The following is a 20,301-nucleotide window of genomic DNA, read 5'->3' as shown; positions in this document are numbered from 1 at the left end:
CATGTTAAGATTGCTTACTTGCTTAGATTTTCAGAGAAAATGCATTCTTCTAGAATTATTTAGGTGATAATATGTACCAAATATTCCCAATGGGTCCATAAAAGATATGAATACAGATCGAACAATATTACTGAGAAAATAAGCATTACATAGTACATTTCGAATTTGAAGAGTTCGTGTTATTTTCATAGTTTAAAATAGCCGGCTATAGCCGGGCTATAGCCTTTCCCGCATGGTGCGGCTAACTGCATTAGCCCGCTAAAAGGTATCAAAGTCCTTAAATAGCCGGCTATAGCCAGGCTATAGCCGGGTTATAGCTGTTTTGGGAGGCCGCGGCTATATCCTGTAGCTGGCTATTTTAAACATTGGTTATTTTTAATAGAAAGAAAAATAAATGCGTTTTTAAAAAATGGCCAGTATCAAGCTAGATCACATGTATTTATTGGAAATACATAACTATTTTTAAGTTTCTAAATGTGCTAATCGATTATATATTTCACAAATTCGATAGTTTTACTATGTTCTTTCACAGATAGTATATCAATACATAATTATATTGACAATCTGCCATTAGATCACCAGGCTGATAAGAAATGAACTAATTATATATATAGACGATCCTTAATCACACTAAAGTTAATACAGCAAACATACACCAATGGTAATTGTAGTTAATCTTGTGACACACGAGGTAAAATTACCTGCTTTATAGAAATTTCTGTACGGATAATGGATCTTGTTGCTCCAGCAATCTCCTCTTTCAGAAATAGTTCTAAACCGTGTCAAGTCAAGTTGGAACATGAAGTCTCCAACATATGTAGAGAGAACAATCACATTTGAGTCTTCATCATACCCTGCCACCCTCACCCCCTTGTAGATGTAAGGTTCTCCCGGTGGGAAAAGGCCCTCTAGTTGAATGGATTTCTGCAGCAGGACCCATCCGGCAACACCATCGCATTGTGATTGTCTCTTCCATAACAGGATGCACAAGTTCGATATCACTGCAAGGCCAAGGCCACTATCATCACTTGTCCGCAAGAGCTGAAAGGACCGGAAGCCGGTAATACTACGAGCGTCTGCCGGTTTCTGGATCACACCAAGGGTTTGTTTTTTAGTATCAAACACGAGGCTATCACCTGCCCAAAGCGGCCAGTAAAGCGCATTCCCGACAAGGATGTTGGGACATATTGGATGAATCTCATGAGTGTTCACTGTTGAGACAATATTTCCCCATACACCAGACACCGATTCATAGAGGCAGGCGAACGATTGCATGAACGATTCCATGTATCCATTGCGCACCAACACCAATTTAAACGGGCTTGAGATGCAATCACCATGAACATGCCCATCTTTGGTGTCAGCGCACAGCACCGTGGCGCGCCAATGCCACACACTCCCCCTTTCGTTGTTGTGGGAGCCTAGCGGAAAAGGCACGCGGCGCTGCTGCCCGGTGAGAGGATCCCACACGATGACCTCGCGCTGATAGTCATTGATCAGGACGGCGAGGCCGTGGCGGCATCCCATGAAGCGCCAGTACTCATGGGGGCCAGGACCGTGCGGCACGGTGAAGCGGGCGGCAGGGATGCGGTCAGGCGAGTCAAGGGCCGGAGTGAAGATGGGTGTTTTGTTAAAATGCCCTGAGAAGAAGCCGAGCAAAGGCTGTTTCTGGTGGTGCTTGCGGAAGCGGCCGAGGAATCGAGGGTCGGAGATGATGCTTCGCCAGCTCTTGCTTACGAGGGAGGCTCGGGGGAGGGAGGAAGGCTGCGGGGGGAGGCGGAGGAGGATCTCCTCCAGGATGTCATGGTTTTCCAGCGGGGGCACCGGCACCGGCGAGGAAAGGCGGCGGCTCATCACGGCTAGGGCTGGAGAAGCTTTTTCTGACGCTACCTAGGGTATAATAACGCGAAGAATTAATATCAGGTGGAGCTTGGTACTATATAAGAGACGGACGTTTTCCAACGGGATCGCTTAAGTTTGCAAAAAAGAAAAAGAACCGGAGCTGAAGACGTGTGGCAGGAGGTATCGGTCTGGTACCAGAGCCAAGGTTTGAGCATGTTGCTAGCGATTCAGCATTTCCGATGTTGCTAGCTCCTATAATGGATGCACTAGCAATTAGAGATGGAGCTGTCCTTGCTAGGGATAGGGTACATTCAGCCACTCACTTCAATTTATATTGCTTGTCGCTAATATGAACAAAATATATCTACATAAGTACTCCATTCGTTCGTATTTAATTGACTTTGCTCAGAACCACATCTAGTCCATCTGTCATATATATGTCCATGCGTCAATTAAAACCGAACAGAGGTAGTAATATAGATCGGAAGAAGTAGTTAATATATGCAATGCTAAAGGTGAAAATCGATCGGAAAACTGATGCCAGTATGCCAAGTGATTCAGGAGAGATTTTTCTAGCTTTTGCATTTCGTTTGTTAGGTGTGATACTAACAATGCTACTTATTTGTGCATAAAACAAGCTAGTGGTGATACTAGGCGATGCCTGGTTTTCTCGTTAAAATAATTGTTAAAAAATAGATATTCTAGTTTTAATGTGTAGATATTTTTTATTTTGGGCAATTATTTTAAACCGGAGGAATTACAATGAAGTTTAAGGGCATCTTCAACGGCCCAATGCGTCTCGCGGTCCGGCCGGCCAGAACAGTGTGCCCAGCGATGCTTCGTCAAACATTTTTGAATAGGATTTTAAAAGCCGAAAATTCGATAGAAATATAGTTCATTCAGAAATAATTTACATAGTTTTTAAAAAAGAAAACCCTAGTTTTCCAGCGCCGCCATCTTCTTTGTCGTTGGAGACGAGGTCAATGAACGGCCAGGATGCCATCAGTTGTTGCGCCCAATCTGGGACCTCCCGCGGCTGCGACACGTACTGCAGCGGCGGATGCACGTACTGTGGTGGAGTGGTTGGCGGTGCGTAGTACTGCGGAGGGGGCGACACCATATTGCCGTGCCACGCGGCCTGCGGTGGCGCGTGCGAGGACAGTGGTGGTGGCGGTGGTAGCAATGCGACGTGCTCCGCCACCATAGCCATGAGCTGTAAGACGTCCTCCAGCCTAGGCCAAGACCACTTGGCCTCCTCGTCGACCTCGACTACTCCAAGGCGGTGGCCGTGGCCGCCTCCTCCTTGTGGTTGTCGGGGACGAGCGCCTCCAGCTTCATGATACGTCTCCGACGTATCGATAATTTCTTATGTTCCATGCCACATTATTGATGTTATCTACATGTTTTATGCACACTTTATGTCATATTCGTGCATTTTCTGGAACTAACCTATTAACAAGATGCCGAAGTGCCGATTCTTTGTTTTCTGCTGTTTTTGGTTTCAGAAATCCTAGTAAGGAAATATTCTCGGAATTGGACGAAATCAAAGCCCAGGGGCCTATTTTCTCACGAAGCTTCCAGAAGTCCGAAGGAGAGACGAAGAGGGGCCACGGAGGGGCCACACCCTAGGGCGGCGCGGCCCCCCCCCTTGGCCGCGCGGCCCTGTGGTGTGGGGCCCCCGTGCCGCCTCTTGACCTGCCCTTTCGCCTATAAAAAGTCTCCGTGACGAAAACCCCAGTACTGAGAACCACGATACGGAAAACCTTCCAGAGACGCCGCCGCCGCCGATCCCATCTCGGGGGATCCAGGAGATCGCCTCCGGCACCCTGCCGGAGAGGGGAATCATCTCCCGGAGGACTCTACGCCGCCATGGTCGCCTCCGGTGTGATGTGTGAGTAGTCTACCCCTGGACTATGGGTCCATAGCAGTAGCTAGATGGTTGTCTTCTCCCCATTGTGCTATCATTGTCGGATCTTGTGAGCTGCCTAACATGATCAAGATCATCTATCTGTAATTCTATATGTTGCGTTTGTTGGGATCCGATGAATAGAGAATAATTGTTATGTTGATTATCAAAGCTATGCTTATGTGTTGTTTATGATCTTGCATGCTCTCCGTTATTAGTAGATGCTCTGGCCAAGTTGATGCTAGTAACTCCAAGAGGGAGTATTTATGCTCGATAGTGGGTTCATGCCTCCGTGAATCTGGAGGAGTGACAAGAACCACTAAGGTTATGGATGTGCTGTTGCCACTAGGGATAAAACATTAGTGCTATGTTCAAGGATGTAGTCACTAGTTACATTACGCGCAATACTTAATGCAATTGTCTGTTGTTAGCAACTTAATACTGGAAGGGGTTCGGATGATAACCTGAAGGTGGACTTTTTAGGCATAGATGCAGTTGGATGACGGTCTATGTACTTTGTCGTAATGCCCAATTAAATCTCACTATACTCATCATGATATGTATGTGCATGGTCATGCTCTCTTTATTTGTCAATTGCCCAACTGTAATTTGTTCACCCAACATGCTGTTCGTCTTATGGGAGAGACACCTCTAGTGAACTGTGGACCCGGGTCCAATTCTCTTTACTGAAATACAATCTACTGCAATACTGTTCTACTGTTTTCTGCAAACAATCATCTTCCACACAATACGGTTAATCCTTTGTTACAGCAAGCCGGTGAGATTGACAACCTCACTGTTTCGTTGGGGCAAAGTACTTTGGTTGTGTTGTGCAGGTTCCACGTTGGCGCCGGAATCTCTGGTGTTGCGCCGCACTACATCCCGCCGCCATCAACCTTCAACGTGCTTCTTGGCTCCTCCTGGTTCGATAAACCTTGGTTTCTTTCTGAGGGAAACTTGCTGCTGTGCGCATCATACCTTCCTCTTGGGGTTGCCCAACGAACGTGTGAAATACACGCCATCAAGCATATTTTCTCGGCGCCGTTGCCGTGGAGATCAAGACACGCTGCAAGGGGAGTCTCCACTTCTCAATCTCTTTACTTTGTTTTTGTCTTGCTTAGTTTTATTTACTACTTTGTTTGCTGCACTAAATCAAAATACAAAAAAATTAGTTGCTAGTTTTACTTTACTTGCTATCTTGTTTGCTATATCAAAAACACAAAAAAATTAGTTTACTTGCATTTACTTTACTTATTTCATCATGTTTCCTTTTAATTTTACCACAAAAGACATACCGGTAGGACGTGGGTCTATAGTTGGGAGAAATAATATAGAAGAATTTTTCAATCATGTTAGTACTATTGAAAATTTTGAAGATAGACACTTGGTAGACCTTGCGCCTACTTATGAAATTGCTGCTGCACATTTAGTTCGCCTGTTGGAAACTAAATTTGTTAATCTTAATCCTATAATCCAACACATGTTCTTCACACTTGGCGATATGGAAGAAGGGGAAAAGAAAGATTTTGTACTAGAAACCCTTCTTAGAGAATTTGGTGGTCTAGCAAGAGAAGCTAGAAAGGTGTTTGCTAAGTTTAATATGCTTGGTTCTCCTACTAATTTTGTTAGTCTCCTTGAAAAGATGGATATGGATAGAATAAGATACACTAATAATATTGATGATGGAGGGGAGATAAAAGCACCAATACCATGTAAGCTCTTAGCTATGAATGATGCATTAGAAAATAACTATGCTTGGCTAGTTCCTGAAAATTTGTTTGATGAGAGTAGCACGCCTAAGACTAATGAAAAGGGAGATGCTGAAACTTATGTATCCAATATACTATGCCTAGTTGAGAAAACTCCACACCCCGCTGAGAATGCATCTTGCCCCATTATATTGGGAAGACCTTTTCTTCGAACTGTTGGTGCTATCATTGATATGAAGGAAGGTAATATAAAATATCAATTTCCTCTCAAGAAAGGTATGGAACACTTCCCTAGAAAGAGAATGAAGGTACCTTTTGATTCTATCATGAGAACAAATTATGATGTTGACACTTCATCTCTTGATAATACTTGATACACACTTTCTGCGCCTAGCTGAAAGGCGTTAAAGAAAAGCGCTTATGGGAGACAACCCATGTTTTTACCTACAGTACTTTGTTTTTATTTTGTGTCTTGGAAGTTGTTTACTACTGTAGCAACCTCTCCTTATCTTAGTTTTGTGTTTTGTTGTGCCAAGTTAAGCCGTTGATAGAAAAGTAAGTACTAGATTTGGATTACTGCACAGTTCCAGATTTCTTTGCTGTCACGAATCTGGGTCCACCTCCCTGTAGGTAACTCAGAAAATTAAGCCAATTTACGTGCATGATCCTCAGATATGTACGCAACTTTCATTCAATTTGAGCATTTTCATTTGAGCAAGTCTGGTGCCATTTTAAAATTCGTCAATACGAACTGTTCTGTTTTGACAGATTCTGCTTTTTATTTCGCATTGCCTCTTTCGCTATGTTGGATGAATTTCTTTGATCCACTAATGTCCAGTAGCATTATGCAATGTCCAGAAGTGTTAAGAATGATTGTGTCACCTCTGAATATGTCAATTTATAATGTGCACTAACCCTCTAATGAGTTGTTTCGAGTTTGGTGTGGAGGAAGTTTTCAAGGATCAAGAGAGGAGTATGATGCAACATGATCAAGGAGAGTGAAAGCTCTAAGCTTGGGGATGCACCCGGTGGTTCACCCCTGCATATATCAAGAAGACTCAAGCGTCTAAGCTTGGGGATGCCCAAGGCATCCCCTTCTTCATCGACAACATTATCAGGTTCCTGCGCTTAAACTATATTTTTATTCCATCACATCTTATGTGCTTTTTCTTGGAGCGTCGGTTTGTTTTTTTTTGTTTTGTTTGAATAAAATGGATCCTAGCATTCACTTTATGGGAGAGAGACACGCTCCGCTGTAGCATATGGACAAGTATGTCCTTGGTTTCTACTCATAGTATTCATGGCGAAGTTTCTCCTTCGTTAAATTGTTATATGGTTGGAATTGGAAAATGATACATGTAGTAATTGCTATAAATGTCTTGGGTAATGTGATACTTGGCAATTGTTGTGCTCATGATTAAGCTCTTGCATCATATGCTTTGCACCCATTAATGAAGAAATACATAGAGCATGCTGAAATTTGGTTTGCATATTTGGTTTCTCTAAGGTCTAGATAATTTCTAGTATTGAGTTTGAACAACAAGGAAGACGGTGTAGAGTCTTATAATGTTTTCAATATGTCTTTTATGTGAGTTTTGCTGCACCGGTTCATCCTTGTGTTTGTTTCAAATAAGCCTTGCTAGCCTAAACCTTGTATCGAGAGGGAATACTTCTCATGCATCCAAAATACTTGAGCCAACCACTATGCCATTTGTGTCCACCATACCTACCTACTACATGGTATTTTCCGCCATTCCAAAGTAAATTGCTTGAGTGCTACCTTTAAAATTCCATCATTCACCTTTGCAATATATAGCTCATGGGACAAATAGCTTTAAACTATTGTGGTATTGAATATGTAATTATGCACTTTATCTCTTATTAAGTTGCTTGTTGTGCGATAACCATGTTTACTGGGGACGCCATCAACTACTCTTTGTTGAATTTCATGTGAGTTGCTATGCATGTTCGTCTTGTCTGAAGTAAGAGAGATCTACCACCATAGGGTTAAGCATGCATATGTTAGAGAAGAACATTGGGCCGCTAACTAAAGCCATGTTCCATGGTGGAAGTTTCAGTTTTGGACAACAATCCTCAAATCTCAAATGAGAAAATTATTAATTGTTGTTATATGCTTATGCATAAAAGAGGAGTCCATTATCTGTTGTCTATGTTGTCCCGGTATGGATGTCTAAGTTGAAGAATAATCAATAGCGAGAAATCCAATGCGAGCTTTCTCCTTAGACCTTTGTACATGCGGCATAGAGGTACCCCTTTGTGACACTTGGTAAAAACAATGCATTGTGATGATCCGGTAGTCCAAGCTAATTAGGACAAGGTGCGGGCACTATTAGTATACTATGCATGAGGCTTGCAACTTGTAAGATATAATTTACATGATACATAAGCTTTATTACTACCGTTGACAAAATTGTTTCATGTTTTCAAAATCAAAGCTCTAGCACAAATATAGCAATCGATGCTTTTCCTCTATGGAGGACCATTCTTTTACTTTCAATGTTGAGTCAGTTCACCTATCTCTCTCCACCTCAAGAAGCAAACACTTGTGTGAACTATGCATTGATTTCTACATACTTGCTTATTGCACTTATTATATTACTCTATGTTGACAATATCCATGAGATATACATGTTACAAGTTGAAAGCAACCGCTGAAACTTAATCTTCTTTTGTGTTGCTTCAATACCTTTACTTTGAATTATTGCTTTATGAGTTAACTCTTATGCAAGACTTATTGATGCTTGTCTTGAAGTGCTATTCATGAAAAGTCTTTGCTTTATGATTCACTTGTTTACTCATGTCATATACATTGTTTTGATCGCTGCATTCACTACATATGCTTTACAAATAGTATGATCAAGATTATGATGGCATGTCACTCCAGAAATTATCTGTGTTATCGTTTTACCTGCTCGGGACGAGCAGAACTAAGCTTGGGGATGCTGATACGTCTCCGACGTATCGATAATTTCTTATGTTCCATGCCACATTATTGATGTTATCTACATGTTTTATGCACACTTTATGTCATATTCGTGCATTTTCTGGAACTAACCTATTAACAAGATGCTGAAGTGCCGATTCTTTGTTTTCATTGTTTTTGGTTTCAGAAATCCTAGTAAGGAAATATTCTCGGAATTGGACGAAATCAAAACCCAGGGGCCTATTTTCTCACGAAGCTTCCAGAAGTCCGAAGGAGAGACGAAGAGGGGCCACGGAGGGGCCACACCCTAGGGCGGCGCGGCCCCCCCCTTGGCCGCGCGGCCCTGTGGTGTGGGGCCCCGTGCCGCCTCTTGACCTGCCCTTTCGCCTATAAAAAGTCTCCGTGACGAAACCCCAGTGTGAGAACCACGATACGGAAAACCTTCCAGACGCCGCCGCCGCCGATCCCATCTCGGGGATCCAGAGATCGCCTCCGGCACCCTGCCGGAGAGGGGAATCATCTCCCCGGAGGGCTCGACGCCGCCATGGTCGCCTGCGGTGTGTTGTGTGAGTAGTCTACCCCTGGACTCTGGGTCCATAGCAGTAGCGAGATGGGTGTCTTCTCCCCAGTGTGCTATCAATGTCGGATCTTGTGAGCTGCCTAACATGATCAAGATCATCTATCTGTAATTCTATATGTTGCGTTTGTTGGGATCCGATGAATAGAGAATACTTGTTATGTTGATTATCAAAGCTATGCTTATGTGTTGTTTATGATCTTGCATGCTCTCCGTTATTAGTAGATGCTCTGGCCAAGTTGATGCTAGTAACTCCAAGAGGGAGTATTTATGCTCGATAGTGGGTTCATGCCTCGTGAACTGGAGGAGTGACAAGAACCACTAAGGTTATGGATGTCTTGTTGCCACTAGGGATAAAACATTAGTGCTATGTTCAAGGATGTAGTCACTAGTTACATTACGCGCAATACTTAATGCAATTGTCTGTTGTTAGCAACTTAATACTGGAGGGGGTTCGGATGATAACCTGAAGGTGGACTTTTTAGGCATAGATGCAGTTGGATGACGGTCTATGTACTTTGTCGTAATGCCCAATTAAATCTCACTATACTCATCATGATATGTATGTGCATGGTCATGCTCTCTTTATTTGTCAATTGCCCAACTGTAATTTGTTCACCCAACATGCTGTTCGTCTTATGGGAGAGACACCTCTAGTGAACTGTGGACCCCGGTCCAATTCTCTTTACTGAAATACAATCTCTTGCAATCTTTGTTCTACTGTTTTCTGCAAACAATCATCTTCCACACAATACGGTTAATCCTTTGTTACAGCAAGCCGGTGAGATTGACAACCTCACTGTTTCGTTGGGGCAAAGTACTTTGGTTGTGTTGTGCAGGTTCCACGTTGGCGCCGGAATCTCTGGTGTTGCGCCGCACTACATCCCGCCGCCATCAACCTTCAACGTGCTTCTTGGCTCCTCCTGGTTCGATAAACCTTGGTTTCTTTCTGAGGGAAAACTTGCTGCTGTGCGCATCATACCTTCCTCTTGGGGTTGCCCAACGAACGTGTGAAATACACGCCATCACTTCACAGTGGCGGGAGGGCCACGTCCTCCATCTCGTCGTCGTCCTCGCCGTCTTCCTCCTCATCCTCGTCCTCACTGTCTGGGGTGGCCTCGCCGGGCTGGAAATCCTGCTTACTACGGATCGTTCGGCGCGCCTCGTGCTCCCAGGCAAGGAAAGCGCGCCAGAAGTCCTCCCGCTGGTAGACTGGCTCGTATCACTGCGCTAGAAGAAGCCGCTCAATGTGGCGGCGCATCTCCTCGCGCAGCGCCGGCCACTCCGCAGGAGGAGGTGGCATGAGGAGCCTCCCTGTTCAGGTGACACCTATGTGGCAGGGAGACATCCTGGTGGCAGCCTTGTGCCCACCGCCGATGTGCCTCCTGCACCGGCACCTACCGCCTGTTGCGGCGGCCCGACTGCTGCGGACGAGGAAGCGGAGGCGCCGCCACCGCAGCTTGTGGACCGACGAACGACGCCGACTGTGGGGGTGGAAGCAGAAGGCGGGGGCGGGCACCGAGGCAGAGAATCCTGGCGGCGCCCGCGGCCGAAAGAGGACCCAGCCCTGTGGTCATTGGCAGTCTTCTTTATCCACTTCAGCAGCTTCTTCTCCGACGATTGGGGAGTCCGATCTCTGGCAATGGCACGGGCCGTGGGAGTGAGACTGGCCGACAGGCTCGAGGCAGTTGAAATAGCCCTGGTCATCAATGCGCGCGCATTGTTCCTGCGCCTTCGGCATCAATGCCAGAAGGTTAGGCAAGGCAGCGGCAGCTTTGATGGCTTGGTTGCTGCCGCCAATCAGCCTTCTGCCATTGGGTCGCTTCTATGCAGGCCCGCGGCACACGTGGCGGACACGCGCTGTCCACGGCCTGTCCGTGCAGACGCATTGGTTCCACAAATTTAGCCCTCGATAGTCTCTTCCCGGCGACAAGGTAACGTTCAATCGTTGCTGACCATAAATTTATTTGCGAGTCCCTATTGTATAAGCTGATATTATAGTGCACTGCAGCCGATATGTCACTTCTGATAATATGTTCTAGCTCAGACGAGACTTCACAATCTATGATCCCTATTCTGAACTATAAATTTCATGGTCAACTAGAATCTGCATTTAACAATATATCACCACTAGTTTGAGAGGAGGCGTTTTGGCTCATAGGAGCATTTGCTCCCATTATACAAAATAATTAAAAAACAATTGTTAAAATGTAAAAAAATTCTGACATAAATTTTTTGTTGTACATCATGATATTCTATGTTCGTACACAAATTTTTGCGGAAAAACAACATTTTATGTGGCACGTACAAAAAAGACAAAAAAAATATACTATACTTAGTCGTGTTGGAGCATAAAAATTTGTCTATTTTACAGGAGACACATAAAAAATTATTATTTTCTAAAAACTTATGTACGAACATAAAATGGCTAGATGTACATGCAAAAATTTATTTTAGAATTTTTTGACACTTCAAAATGTACATTCACACAATGGGTTCATATGCTCCTATGAGCCAAAGTGGATTTCCCCACTAATTTGTGTATATACATTTTAAGTTCCAGAAACGTCTTGTAATTTCAAATAGACGTTTGGATGTCTGTTTTAGCCTTTCAAAACGTCTTATAATTTGAAACAGAGGCAATGGTTTTACTTGTATGATGTTGCGAGGTTCCAAGGATGAAATGCACAAAATCCTACCACAGAACCCTTTTCGTAAAGCTGCATGTTATTTCTCTACAATTTTATTCTCCATGCATGGACATGATACACCATTTTTAACCTGTAATCAACAAATAAATATGACTAAATGGCACCGAGTATGGGTGCCGCTCATGCCCTAATCACAAGCTCATATACATTGCTGTTGTTCTCTCTGTTAAGGCGCTTTAGTGCCTCAAAACTTCTCCGGCTCCCCAAGAAATCAATTCTTTTGAATGCTACAAAACCCTTTTCTACAGATTCAGCACTTGCGTACAGGGAGCGGAGTCGATCAGCGTGCCGTGAATCTGTGTGCAGGGCCACATTTATCTCGTCGACTGACATGTTCTCCTGCACAAAGAGGACATCTTTTATTGGATGAAGCAGATATAGTGTAAGAAGAAATTTATACACTAAAAATATGCACTACTCTGAACTTGCAGTGTTCCGATAACTTCCGGACTGGTTTACGACAATATACCTGGTAGAAATTGTAGATGTGATCCAATATTTCTGCACGTGTAAAGCCACCATTGCTAAAGAAATTCCTCGAGGAAGGTCCAAGCTCGCCAAAGCGATCCAGGGGGAAGAGTATGGTAAAGAAATGGTTCTTAAATATTACCTCACTTCTCTCACTGAAAGAACAAAATGGACCTATTAGGAAGAAGGTTCAGAAGGTTTTTGGTTGATTCCAAGAATTTATTACCTTTCTCTTAGCGGGCGGGACAGATTATCAGCTGATTGGTCTCGATCCTTTCCATCCCCATCTGCATCAAAATAAGTGGTGCTTTGCTGCTCATTGGCATCATCAGACCACGCCGAATCCGTATAAATAGATGCCGATGTAGTTGGCTCAGATATTGTCCAGCAGATTGAATCCAGAAGTGTGGCAGGTGTGAGCGGATGGATTGGCACTTCACATGACTAGCTTAAAACGATAATATAGATATTCATCAAAATGTTTCATGTAGAAGAACCAAATATGAAAACATATGGAACTGGGAGTACAAAGTAACATTAACTACTCCCTCCGTTCACTAATGTAAGACCTTTTAGCTTTTTGTAGATTCACTCATTTTGGTCACTCATTTTAATCTGTATCTAGTCCACTTTGAAATATCTAAATGGTCTTACATTAGTGAACAGAGGGAGTACATCAAATGAAAATATGAAATGATAAATGGTATCAGCAAATTCTTTGTTTCTGACTGTTTTTCTATAACATACTCTCATGTTTTTTTTCGAGAGTACGCCAACGCGTAGCATATTTTTAACATACTCTCATGTTAGGGCCTGTTCGCAACCCACCACTCCGTGCCATCCCTTCGCTCCACTCAGCTGAAAGATTCTAGCTCTGCCCGATATATACGAGGAGCCTGCAGCGTTCAGGGCGCTCCGCTCCGTGAGAGGATGGGCTACCATCCCAATCCAGGCAGATAGAGCCTGTTTGGGTGGTTAAAAGCCTGTACAGTCCGGTGGAAGCACTATAGGTAGATGGGCTTCACTGTGGATGCATGGAATTGGCGGAAGGGGCCTCGTTGTGGCAGCCTGGGACCTTGAGGCAGCGTTGGCAAAGATCCTAACGACGACGCTGAGCTCCTGGCTGGCGACACCAACTCGATTCGTGCGGGCCACGAGCTCCTGGCGGCAGGTAGGATGTGGTACGAGCAGCTAGAACTTCGATTCGGTCTCCGGCGGATTCGTTCCAGCGGCGGAGGGCGTGAATCAGACGGTGGCATGGGTTGAATCGGAGAAGAGCTTCTATGGCTCAGCTGCTATTCTTTCTGTTCGGGATTGACGAGGGAGAGGATGAAGGACAGACAAATACCGATTCCATCACTTATCGGTGGCATTTGATGTAAATACCAGCTGCTCCGCTATTCCCTATTCTGTGGATCCTAGGAATACTCGCTCCGCATTTTTGCACTAGAAGCTGTTCCGCTCGCTCGTTTCCGATCCGCGAAGCTGCCGCGTTCGTAAAGCTCCACTCACTCCGCTAGAGAAGCTGGGAGCCGGAGTGTTCCCGAACGGGTCCTTGGTGTTTTTCCCATAACGAACAAGGGTGGTACCAGCATCCCCTAATAGTCACACTAGTCAGAACTCAGAACTCACAAGAAATAAGATAGTTAATGCGCAGGAAATGAGCTGGTGAGAAGATCCCAGTGTGCAGATTAGTTGCTAGCTTAGACAAAGAAACAGTAATAAAACTGGGCACGGAATGCTGTTTTTTCAGATGCTTGTAGTTCTGTTGTAATTCTGGGCATATGGGCTAATGGAAGTTACCAACATAAATTTTACATGTTAAAGAATATAACGGGTCTGCTCCACATATATTCAAATCATGTCAAGAGTAGTAAGAAAAGAATATCCCTTTTTGCTGGAAGAAAATGTAACAATGAATTTTCTGGGTATTTATGTTCAATAATGAAAAGGTTTGCATAGGTAAAACAGCCCTTACCTGCATACGACGAACACGACGCTCTCGAATATCCCTTTTTGCTACTTCAACAAATTTCTGTCTCTCCTGATGTGTCTCATCTATCTCCTCTCGGTTTGAAAGCAGTCCGCTGGAGTTTGAGTTCAGAGAAGGAACACTCCCAAGTTTTCTATTCTGAGAGAATAGAAGATCCAATGTCACCGAATTTGAAGTTAAGCAATGAAGAGCCAAAATGTGGAAAATAAACCTAAACCTATTATTAAGCACGATAAATAATAAGAAAACAAACTGTTTTAGAAATTAAGCATTTTTTTGGAAACTCCAATGCTATCCATATGCTGTTTTTGTCAGTGTAAATTGAAAATGTGTGCAAAGAAAAAAAAATCAATACATCCATCTATTCCCATCCAGATGGACCACATTATCTTGTGCAAGGGTATTTTAGGCAGCCTTTCCCTTGCTTTTTATTGTGCAAGGAGGCTGATTGAACCCAGGACCTCCAGGACACAAGTGGAGATACTCTGCCACTGCGCCCGGCCTTGGTTTTTCTTGTATGCTTTGAACTAAAAAAAGGACTGTAGGAAACGCGTAAAATAGTTGGTGTGAGAAATTCTGATCCTAGTTTTGTTGAAACTAAATATAAGAACCTCTTTTCCCAGTTGTTGAAAGGAGAATTTTGAATAGCAGAATAATAAATTCAAGTTTGTTTGCAAGTGTATACATGGCAAATAATACCTCTTGAGATGTGTGGAAATTTTCAAGAACCACGGCAACCTGTCTAGCTAGGTCGGAAGACAAATGGACCAGACGCTGCAAGTTCTTTTCCTTGACTGTTTTCAAGATCCAAAGCGGCTGAAGCATTGGAAGCAGAAAGTATTAAGCGAAAACAATGGTCCCAAGTAAGTATTTACCATGGGAACATGGGAGAAGATACTATCGCAGTAATTCAGTATTGCTTACTGTTACAATGTTGTCCGAGTGTCCAACATATCTCTTGACAGAAATATCTTCACAGACAACATATGTGGCATGGCAACCGATAAACCAGTGGTCCAACAATTTTGCACCTTCTTTAGAAGCAGCATCAGATATCTGCAGATAAGGCGCATTTTATGTAAAACACAGTTCATGCAATTTAACATGAGATTGTCGTGTGAAGATGGTTCCAGTGAAAGGGTGAATGTTCAGAGACAATAAAAAAGAATCAGAGAACATGGTTTTTGCATCGTTTAGCTGATCGCTTTAGAATGGTTAACAAATTCTCCTGTCCAGTTGGTGCTGTAATATGACACTCCTTCAACAGAAGCAACCAAAAGATAAACAAAAATTCTTCCTGAAACCTGTGGTTTACTGTGACGAAGTGCCAACCATTATGGAAAAGGAAGCAGGAATCGACATGGAGACCATACCTTCTTCTTCATCTCCCCAGATATCCCGGGGTCAATGTAGATCGTGTGGTTCGCGAAAACGAACGCATCGTGTTCAGGTTCTTCTCTATGAGCCTGGAGCCTACGCTTCTGGGTCGCGTCCGAGCACGCCTTGTCCTGAAACACAATGGGCGGGAGGCACGACTTCTCGCTAACAGGAGGTCCAGCGAGCCGGTTGAACTCCCCGAGCGGCCGACCGCTCTCCCCGATGTTCCTGATGCTGTACAGGGACTCGTCCAGCCTCACTGCAGCAGAAACGCCATCAAATAAGTAACTGACGAAAAGAGAAGAGGGGGAGGAAGTGGTGATGGGGATTGGGGCTTGTCTTACTGTTCCTCCGCACGCAGTCGACGAACCAGCCCAGGGTCACAACGAAGAGGCCGTTGGTGGGGCCGTGCTTCAGCGCGTGCTCGAACTTGCGGCCGGCGAAGCTGTGCGGGGCGTTAAGGAAGGGAATTATGGGAGTATCCTGAATTTTGAGGAACGGACATGACAGTGGATGGATTTTGATGGAATGGTGAATTGTGAAATCAAGGATATCTGCACGACGAGGTGGGTGCATTTGGGGTGCAGGCTCCCGCTGTACTCGCCGCCCAGCCTCTCCGCCGCCTCCTTCACCTGGCCCCTCGCCTCTGCAGAAAACAAAACAAAAAAATCCCCGAACCACGAACCAGAATCTGTCAGCACACGGAGGATTTCAAACCAGCCCTGGGCGGCTGGGCCAAATCGAGGAGAATTGAGTTCACCTTTGGACAGCCCGGTGACGCAGACGACGAGGCCGGCGAAGGGGCCGCCGCCGGCCGGGCGGCGGGCGGCGGCGGCGGCGCGGGAGACCGAGGCGGAGACGGAGGAGGAGGAGGCGGCGGACGCGGCGGAGGGCTGCATCCCGGGGAGCAGCAGCCTGGAGCAGCCCCTGCTGGCGATCACCTCCACGCCGCTACGCGCCATCGCCGCTGCGGCAGGCGCATGGCCCGGCGGTTTCGTGAGGAGCGGAGGAAGCGAGCGGGCGGGAGCGGGTCTCGGGGAGCGGGAGCGGGAGGATTGGATCCGGTGGTGGTGCTTTGGAGGGCGGGGAGAGCAGGAGTTAATGGTGATGGCGATGATTCCTCCGCCTCGGCTGCCGGCGCTCGTGCGGGAGGGGGGCCGGACTTCTTCGGCCCGGAGGCGGAGGAGCGCGATCTGGAGACGACGACGGCGAGGTGACCGTTGGGGAGGGCTCCGTTCCGAGTTCCGACTCGCTCTCGCTTCACCTGCTCTTTTTTCTATCAGGGTTCGGTGGCAGAGACGAGACGGGTGGAACATACAGCGTGGTAGAGCCGAATGTTTATGCGGGGATTAGTTGGAAGAGGGAGACAGCGTGTTGCATCGTGTATTCATGTCGTGATTGGGATACTAAACACTGCTGTCTGGTGTCACCATCCGTGTGCGCCTCGACTTTGGAGCGGATACGTGCATTGTTCATTGCTGATTCTCTACCTGATTCTCTAATAGCCTTTTCTTAAAAAAATAAACATGAATTCATATTTAACATAAATTTTGTTTCTTGTTTAAGATATTTTACAAACTTGAATAAAAATTACCTAGATTCAAATCTAACCAAGTCTAGCCATCGCGCGAGCCACGAGAGGGACCACCCTCGCCGACATCCTTCGTCTTGGCCCACCTCTCGGCCCTAGCTTTGAGCGCTTGCCAATCTGCCTCCGCCACTTGTGTGCACACATAAACTGCACGTCGACGTCCCGCCTTCACAGCGTTCACTATTGCGCGTGCCCAGCAGGTTTCCTTCACCATGGCAACCCACTAAGCCTCGCATGAGGCGGTGTCCGCCTCCCTCTAGGCGAGTAGGTTTCCTTCACCATGGCAACCCACTAAGCCTTGCATGAGGCGGTGTCCGCCTCCCTCTAGGCGAGCAGATCCGCCTAGAGAGATTGGTCTAGGAGTGTGAGACAATTTATTAGGCTTCGTCGGAGGGAATGTGACTATAGGGCCGCAACGGTGCGCGGTTTTATGCCCGGCACATCCAAAGATATGATCTAAGTTGGCAAAATTAAAAAAAAGGAAACTACTTTCAAATAAATATATGTTGTGTAACACTATTGGCAGTAGGTAAAACGAAATAACATGGTACATGATCGTAATTCATACATCACTGCACACTGGAGCTCGCTAACCTATGCATTCGAACGCACATTTACTTGTGGTTCAGTTGTACACAGCAAGATCACGTGCACCGTGTCGGGGGCGTCGGGTTGCTGCTGGTCCATCGTGACTATCCAAGGATCTACGTACACAGATCACAGAGGAAGGTCCCCGGTTCAAGAAAGCTTGCAGTTAAAGGATACCAGATGCTACCACTACCATCGCAACTGCATGGTTGACTGGAAAGTGGCGCCAACCGGTTCACGAGCTGGAACGAAACTTTCCTCGTTTTGTCCATCGGAGATTGAATGCGAGACCTGGACCTCCTCCTTCATCACGAGGCTCCTTGATGGCATGTGAAAGGAGCAAATGACCAAACGAACGACCATGAATTATTGGTGGTTGCTGCTATCATTTTCGCACTTAAATGGCTGGGAGCTGCTGATACTGTGCGTACCTTAATTTGCTGTTCAGTTTGCAAAGGCTGACAGACACCGTGTGTATTCTTCAGTGCAAAATTCATGTTTTCTTTAGGCTGATCAAATGAGTTTCCCACCGTGTATTTTTTTTTATAAATTTTCATAGAAGTTATTTACAAGGCTAAGTGCTAGAGGTTAGCAATCAAAACAAAATAACAAGGCCATAAGACAGAAAGAAAAACCTAAAGTTGGGAACATATAGTCGCCAAAGTTAACATGCCATGACATGATTTTTTCTTAGCCTTGTGAAACAATACAGCCAACTCATCCTAGAACTTTTTCATGCAACAATATAGGCTGATGAGAGGCACACCCTTGAAGATGAAATCGTTTCATGTCGTCCGAATCGAGCTTGCAATCACCACAATTAGTTCCATGAAGAAAGGCTGGCCAATCTCAGTCTCCAGACTGTCAAAAACCTCCCCTGAACGTTGATATGAACAGAAGTAGGAGAATCCAGGGAGGGCACAAACATTGCCAACAAATGGTGGCGAAAGGGCACTGAAAAAACATATGGGTACTTGTTTCCAACTTCCAAGGGTACCCCAATTACACATAATACATGTGTAATCCTCCACGAAGAAATTCTTCCTTTGCAGCGTAGCCCATATGTTCAGTCTATTATGAATGAGGAGCAAGAAAAAACACCTTATGCTTCTGCTCACAAGAACCTTTCTAGAGCCATTTGAGAGCAGGGAAGTGTCCTCAGTACCCATAAGAGACCTGTAAGATCTAGATACTTTGAACACAGATGCATTGCCGAACCGGCTATGGTGAACCAATCCCACCCCCCCGTAACCTAACCCATCCCACCCCTGTGCGGCGGCGCACCGCGCCGCACCGGGGTGCCCCAGCCCGGCGGCCGTCCTCCCTTCCCCCGTGCTCATCCCCGCCCGCCGCCGCTGCCGGAGGCGCCGCCGGGCAAAGCCCGTTTGGCGTGGTGGCGGCGGCGGATCTCCTCGGTCGCCGGCTTGGTTCGCAGCGGCGGCGCCCGCTCCGGCCATCTACGGCACTGCTGCAGGCGGCGGCGGCCAGGACTCCTCGGTGATCTCCAGCGGTGGACGGCCATGGCTACGGGTACGCGGGCCAGATCTGAGCCCATCTGGGCTTGGTCGGGTTGTGTGCACCTGCATCTCTGGCATCCCTGTTGGTTGTCGGCGGTGCTCCTGGGTCTGATCTGCAGCATGAGGAAGCTTGGGCGGTGGCGGTCTCCTCTTTCGTCGGAGGGGATCGACCAGTTTCGTGGCTATTTTGACGGGTCTCGCGATCCGGCATGTAGTCCCCAACGGCGAGTCGTGGCTGCCGGTGAAAACCGGCCTTGCCGGAGTCATGGCGGACGATGGCGGCGCCTGTTCGTCGCATCCTTGTTGAAGGCATTGTTCCTGCAGCTGCGTTAGTCCCAGACGGCGGCGTGGCTGCCGGTGAAAACCGGTCTTGACTGCAGTTATGGCGGACGATGGCGGTGCCTGTTCGTCGCATCGTTGTTGAAGGCATTGTTCCTGCAGCTACATTCGTCTGGGCTGCTCCGGGGAAAACCCCAGACTCGGGTCTCCCGGATCGAACGATGGCGGCGCGCAACGCCGTTCTCCCTGTTGGGGGTATCGTTTTTGGAGCAGACAACGGATGGCGGTGGTGCTGAGGTGGAGCGGTGTGCTCTTGCTGTGTCGGCGTTGTCGAGTCGCCATGGCATGGTGCGGTGGTGTCTCGAGACGGATGCAGTATGATGGATACGCGCAGGATGGTGGAGTCGTCTGGCGCCGTGGCGGCATCGATGGCAGGCCTGGCAGGGTCAATGCGATGATCTCTCTTGAAGATGGAGTCGAGGAAGATGGCGGTAGCAACTTCTACGGCGTGTGCGTTGGCGTATGCTGAGAGTCTGCTTGACTGGATGTGTTTCTCATCTGCTATTGGGCGGCCTGGGAAGGCATTTGGTTTTTGGATGATATGAGTTGGTGAATTGTCACCCCCTTCATCCCTTGGTAGGTTTAGCGAGGTGGCTTCGAGTTTTGATCTTTTGTATTGCTCTTGTTAGGGTTTGTGAATAATCTAATAAAAAAAGCCGTGTACATCCTTTGGATGCAGAAGCTGGGGTGATATTTCCCCCATTTCGAAAAAAAAGATGCATTGCCGAAAACTGTCCAT

The 20,301-nt window shown here is 46.2% G+C and overlaps 2 protein-coding genes across 2 annotated transcripts; both read right to left on the bottom strand.

Annotated features, from left to right (window-relative positions):
- Window positions 1–216: 216 nt before the first annotated feature.
- LOC127303966 (uncharacterized) lies at window positions 217–1,854 on the bottom strand. Its single transcript, XM_051334681.1, has 2 exons — window positions 702–1,854; window positions 217–245 (listed from the first exon to the last, which is right to left on the bottom strand). The coding sequence occupies exons 1-2, from the start codon at window positions 1,852–1,854 to the stop codon at window positions 217–219; spliced, it is 1,182 nt and encodes a 393-aa protein (XP_051190641.1).
- A 9,820-nt stretch (window positions 1,855–11,674) lies between these two features.
- Window positions 11,675–16,847, bottom strand: LOC127301423 (uncharacterized). The gene is made up of 10 exons (XM_071820277.1): window positions 16,288–16,847; window positions 16,082–16,173; window positions 15,872–15,974; window positions 15,524–15,786; window positions 15,075–15,206; window positions 14,850–14,966; window positions 14,136–14,288; window positions 12,384–12,601; window positions 12,159–12,312; window positions 11,675–12,028 (listed from the first exon to the last, which is right to left on the bottom strand). Exons 1-10 carry the CDS (start codon window positions 16,841–16,843, stop codon window positions 11,810–11,812), a joined length of 2,007 nt encoding a protein of 668 aa, XP_071676378.1. The 5' UTR covers window positions 16,844–16,847; the 3' UTR covers window positions 11,675–11,809.
- Between the last annotated feature and the right edge of the window lie 3,454 nt (window positions 16,848–20,301).

This window comes from Lolium perenne, chromosome 5 (assembly GCF_019359855.2).
Source record: "Lolium perenne isolate Kyuss_39 chromosome 5, Kyuss_2.0, whole genome shotgun sequence".
Lineage (NCBI taxonomy): Eukaryota > Viridiplantae > Streptophyta > Magnoliopsida > Poales > Poaceae > Lolium > Lolium perenne.
Note: the sequence above shows the minus strand (reverse complement) of the source record. Positions and strands in the feature narration are given on the sequence as shown.

Excerpts from the sequence above, each read along its gene's own strand:
- LOC127303966 (XM_051334681.1), bottom strand. The coding sequence starts at position 1,854 with ATGAGCCGCCGCCTTTCCTCGCCGGTGCCGGTGCCCCCGCTGGAAAAC. Across the intron at positions 246-701 it reads CAGAAATTTCTATAAAGCAG|TTAGCCGCACCATGCGGGAA; the intron begins GTAATTTTACCT and ends GGGCTAATGCAG.
- LOC127301423 (XM_071820277.1), bottom strand. The coding sequence starts at position 16,843 with ATGTTCCACCCGTCTCGTCTCTGCCACCGAACCCTGATAGAAAAAAGA. Across the intron at positions 16,174-16,287 it reads CGTCACCGGGCTGTCCAAAG|AGGCGAGGGGCCAGGTGAAG; the intron begins GTGAACTCAATT and ends TGTTTTCTGCAG. Across the intron at positions 14,967-15,074 it reads ACTCGGACAACATTGTAACA|CCGCTTTGGATCTTGAAAAC; the intron begins GTAAGCAATACT and ends CCAATGCTTCAG.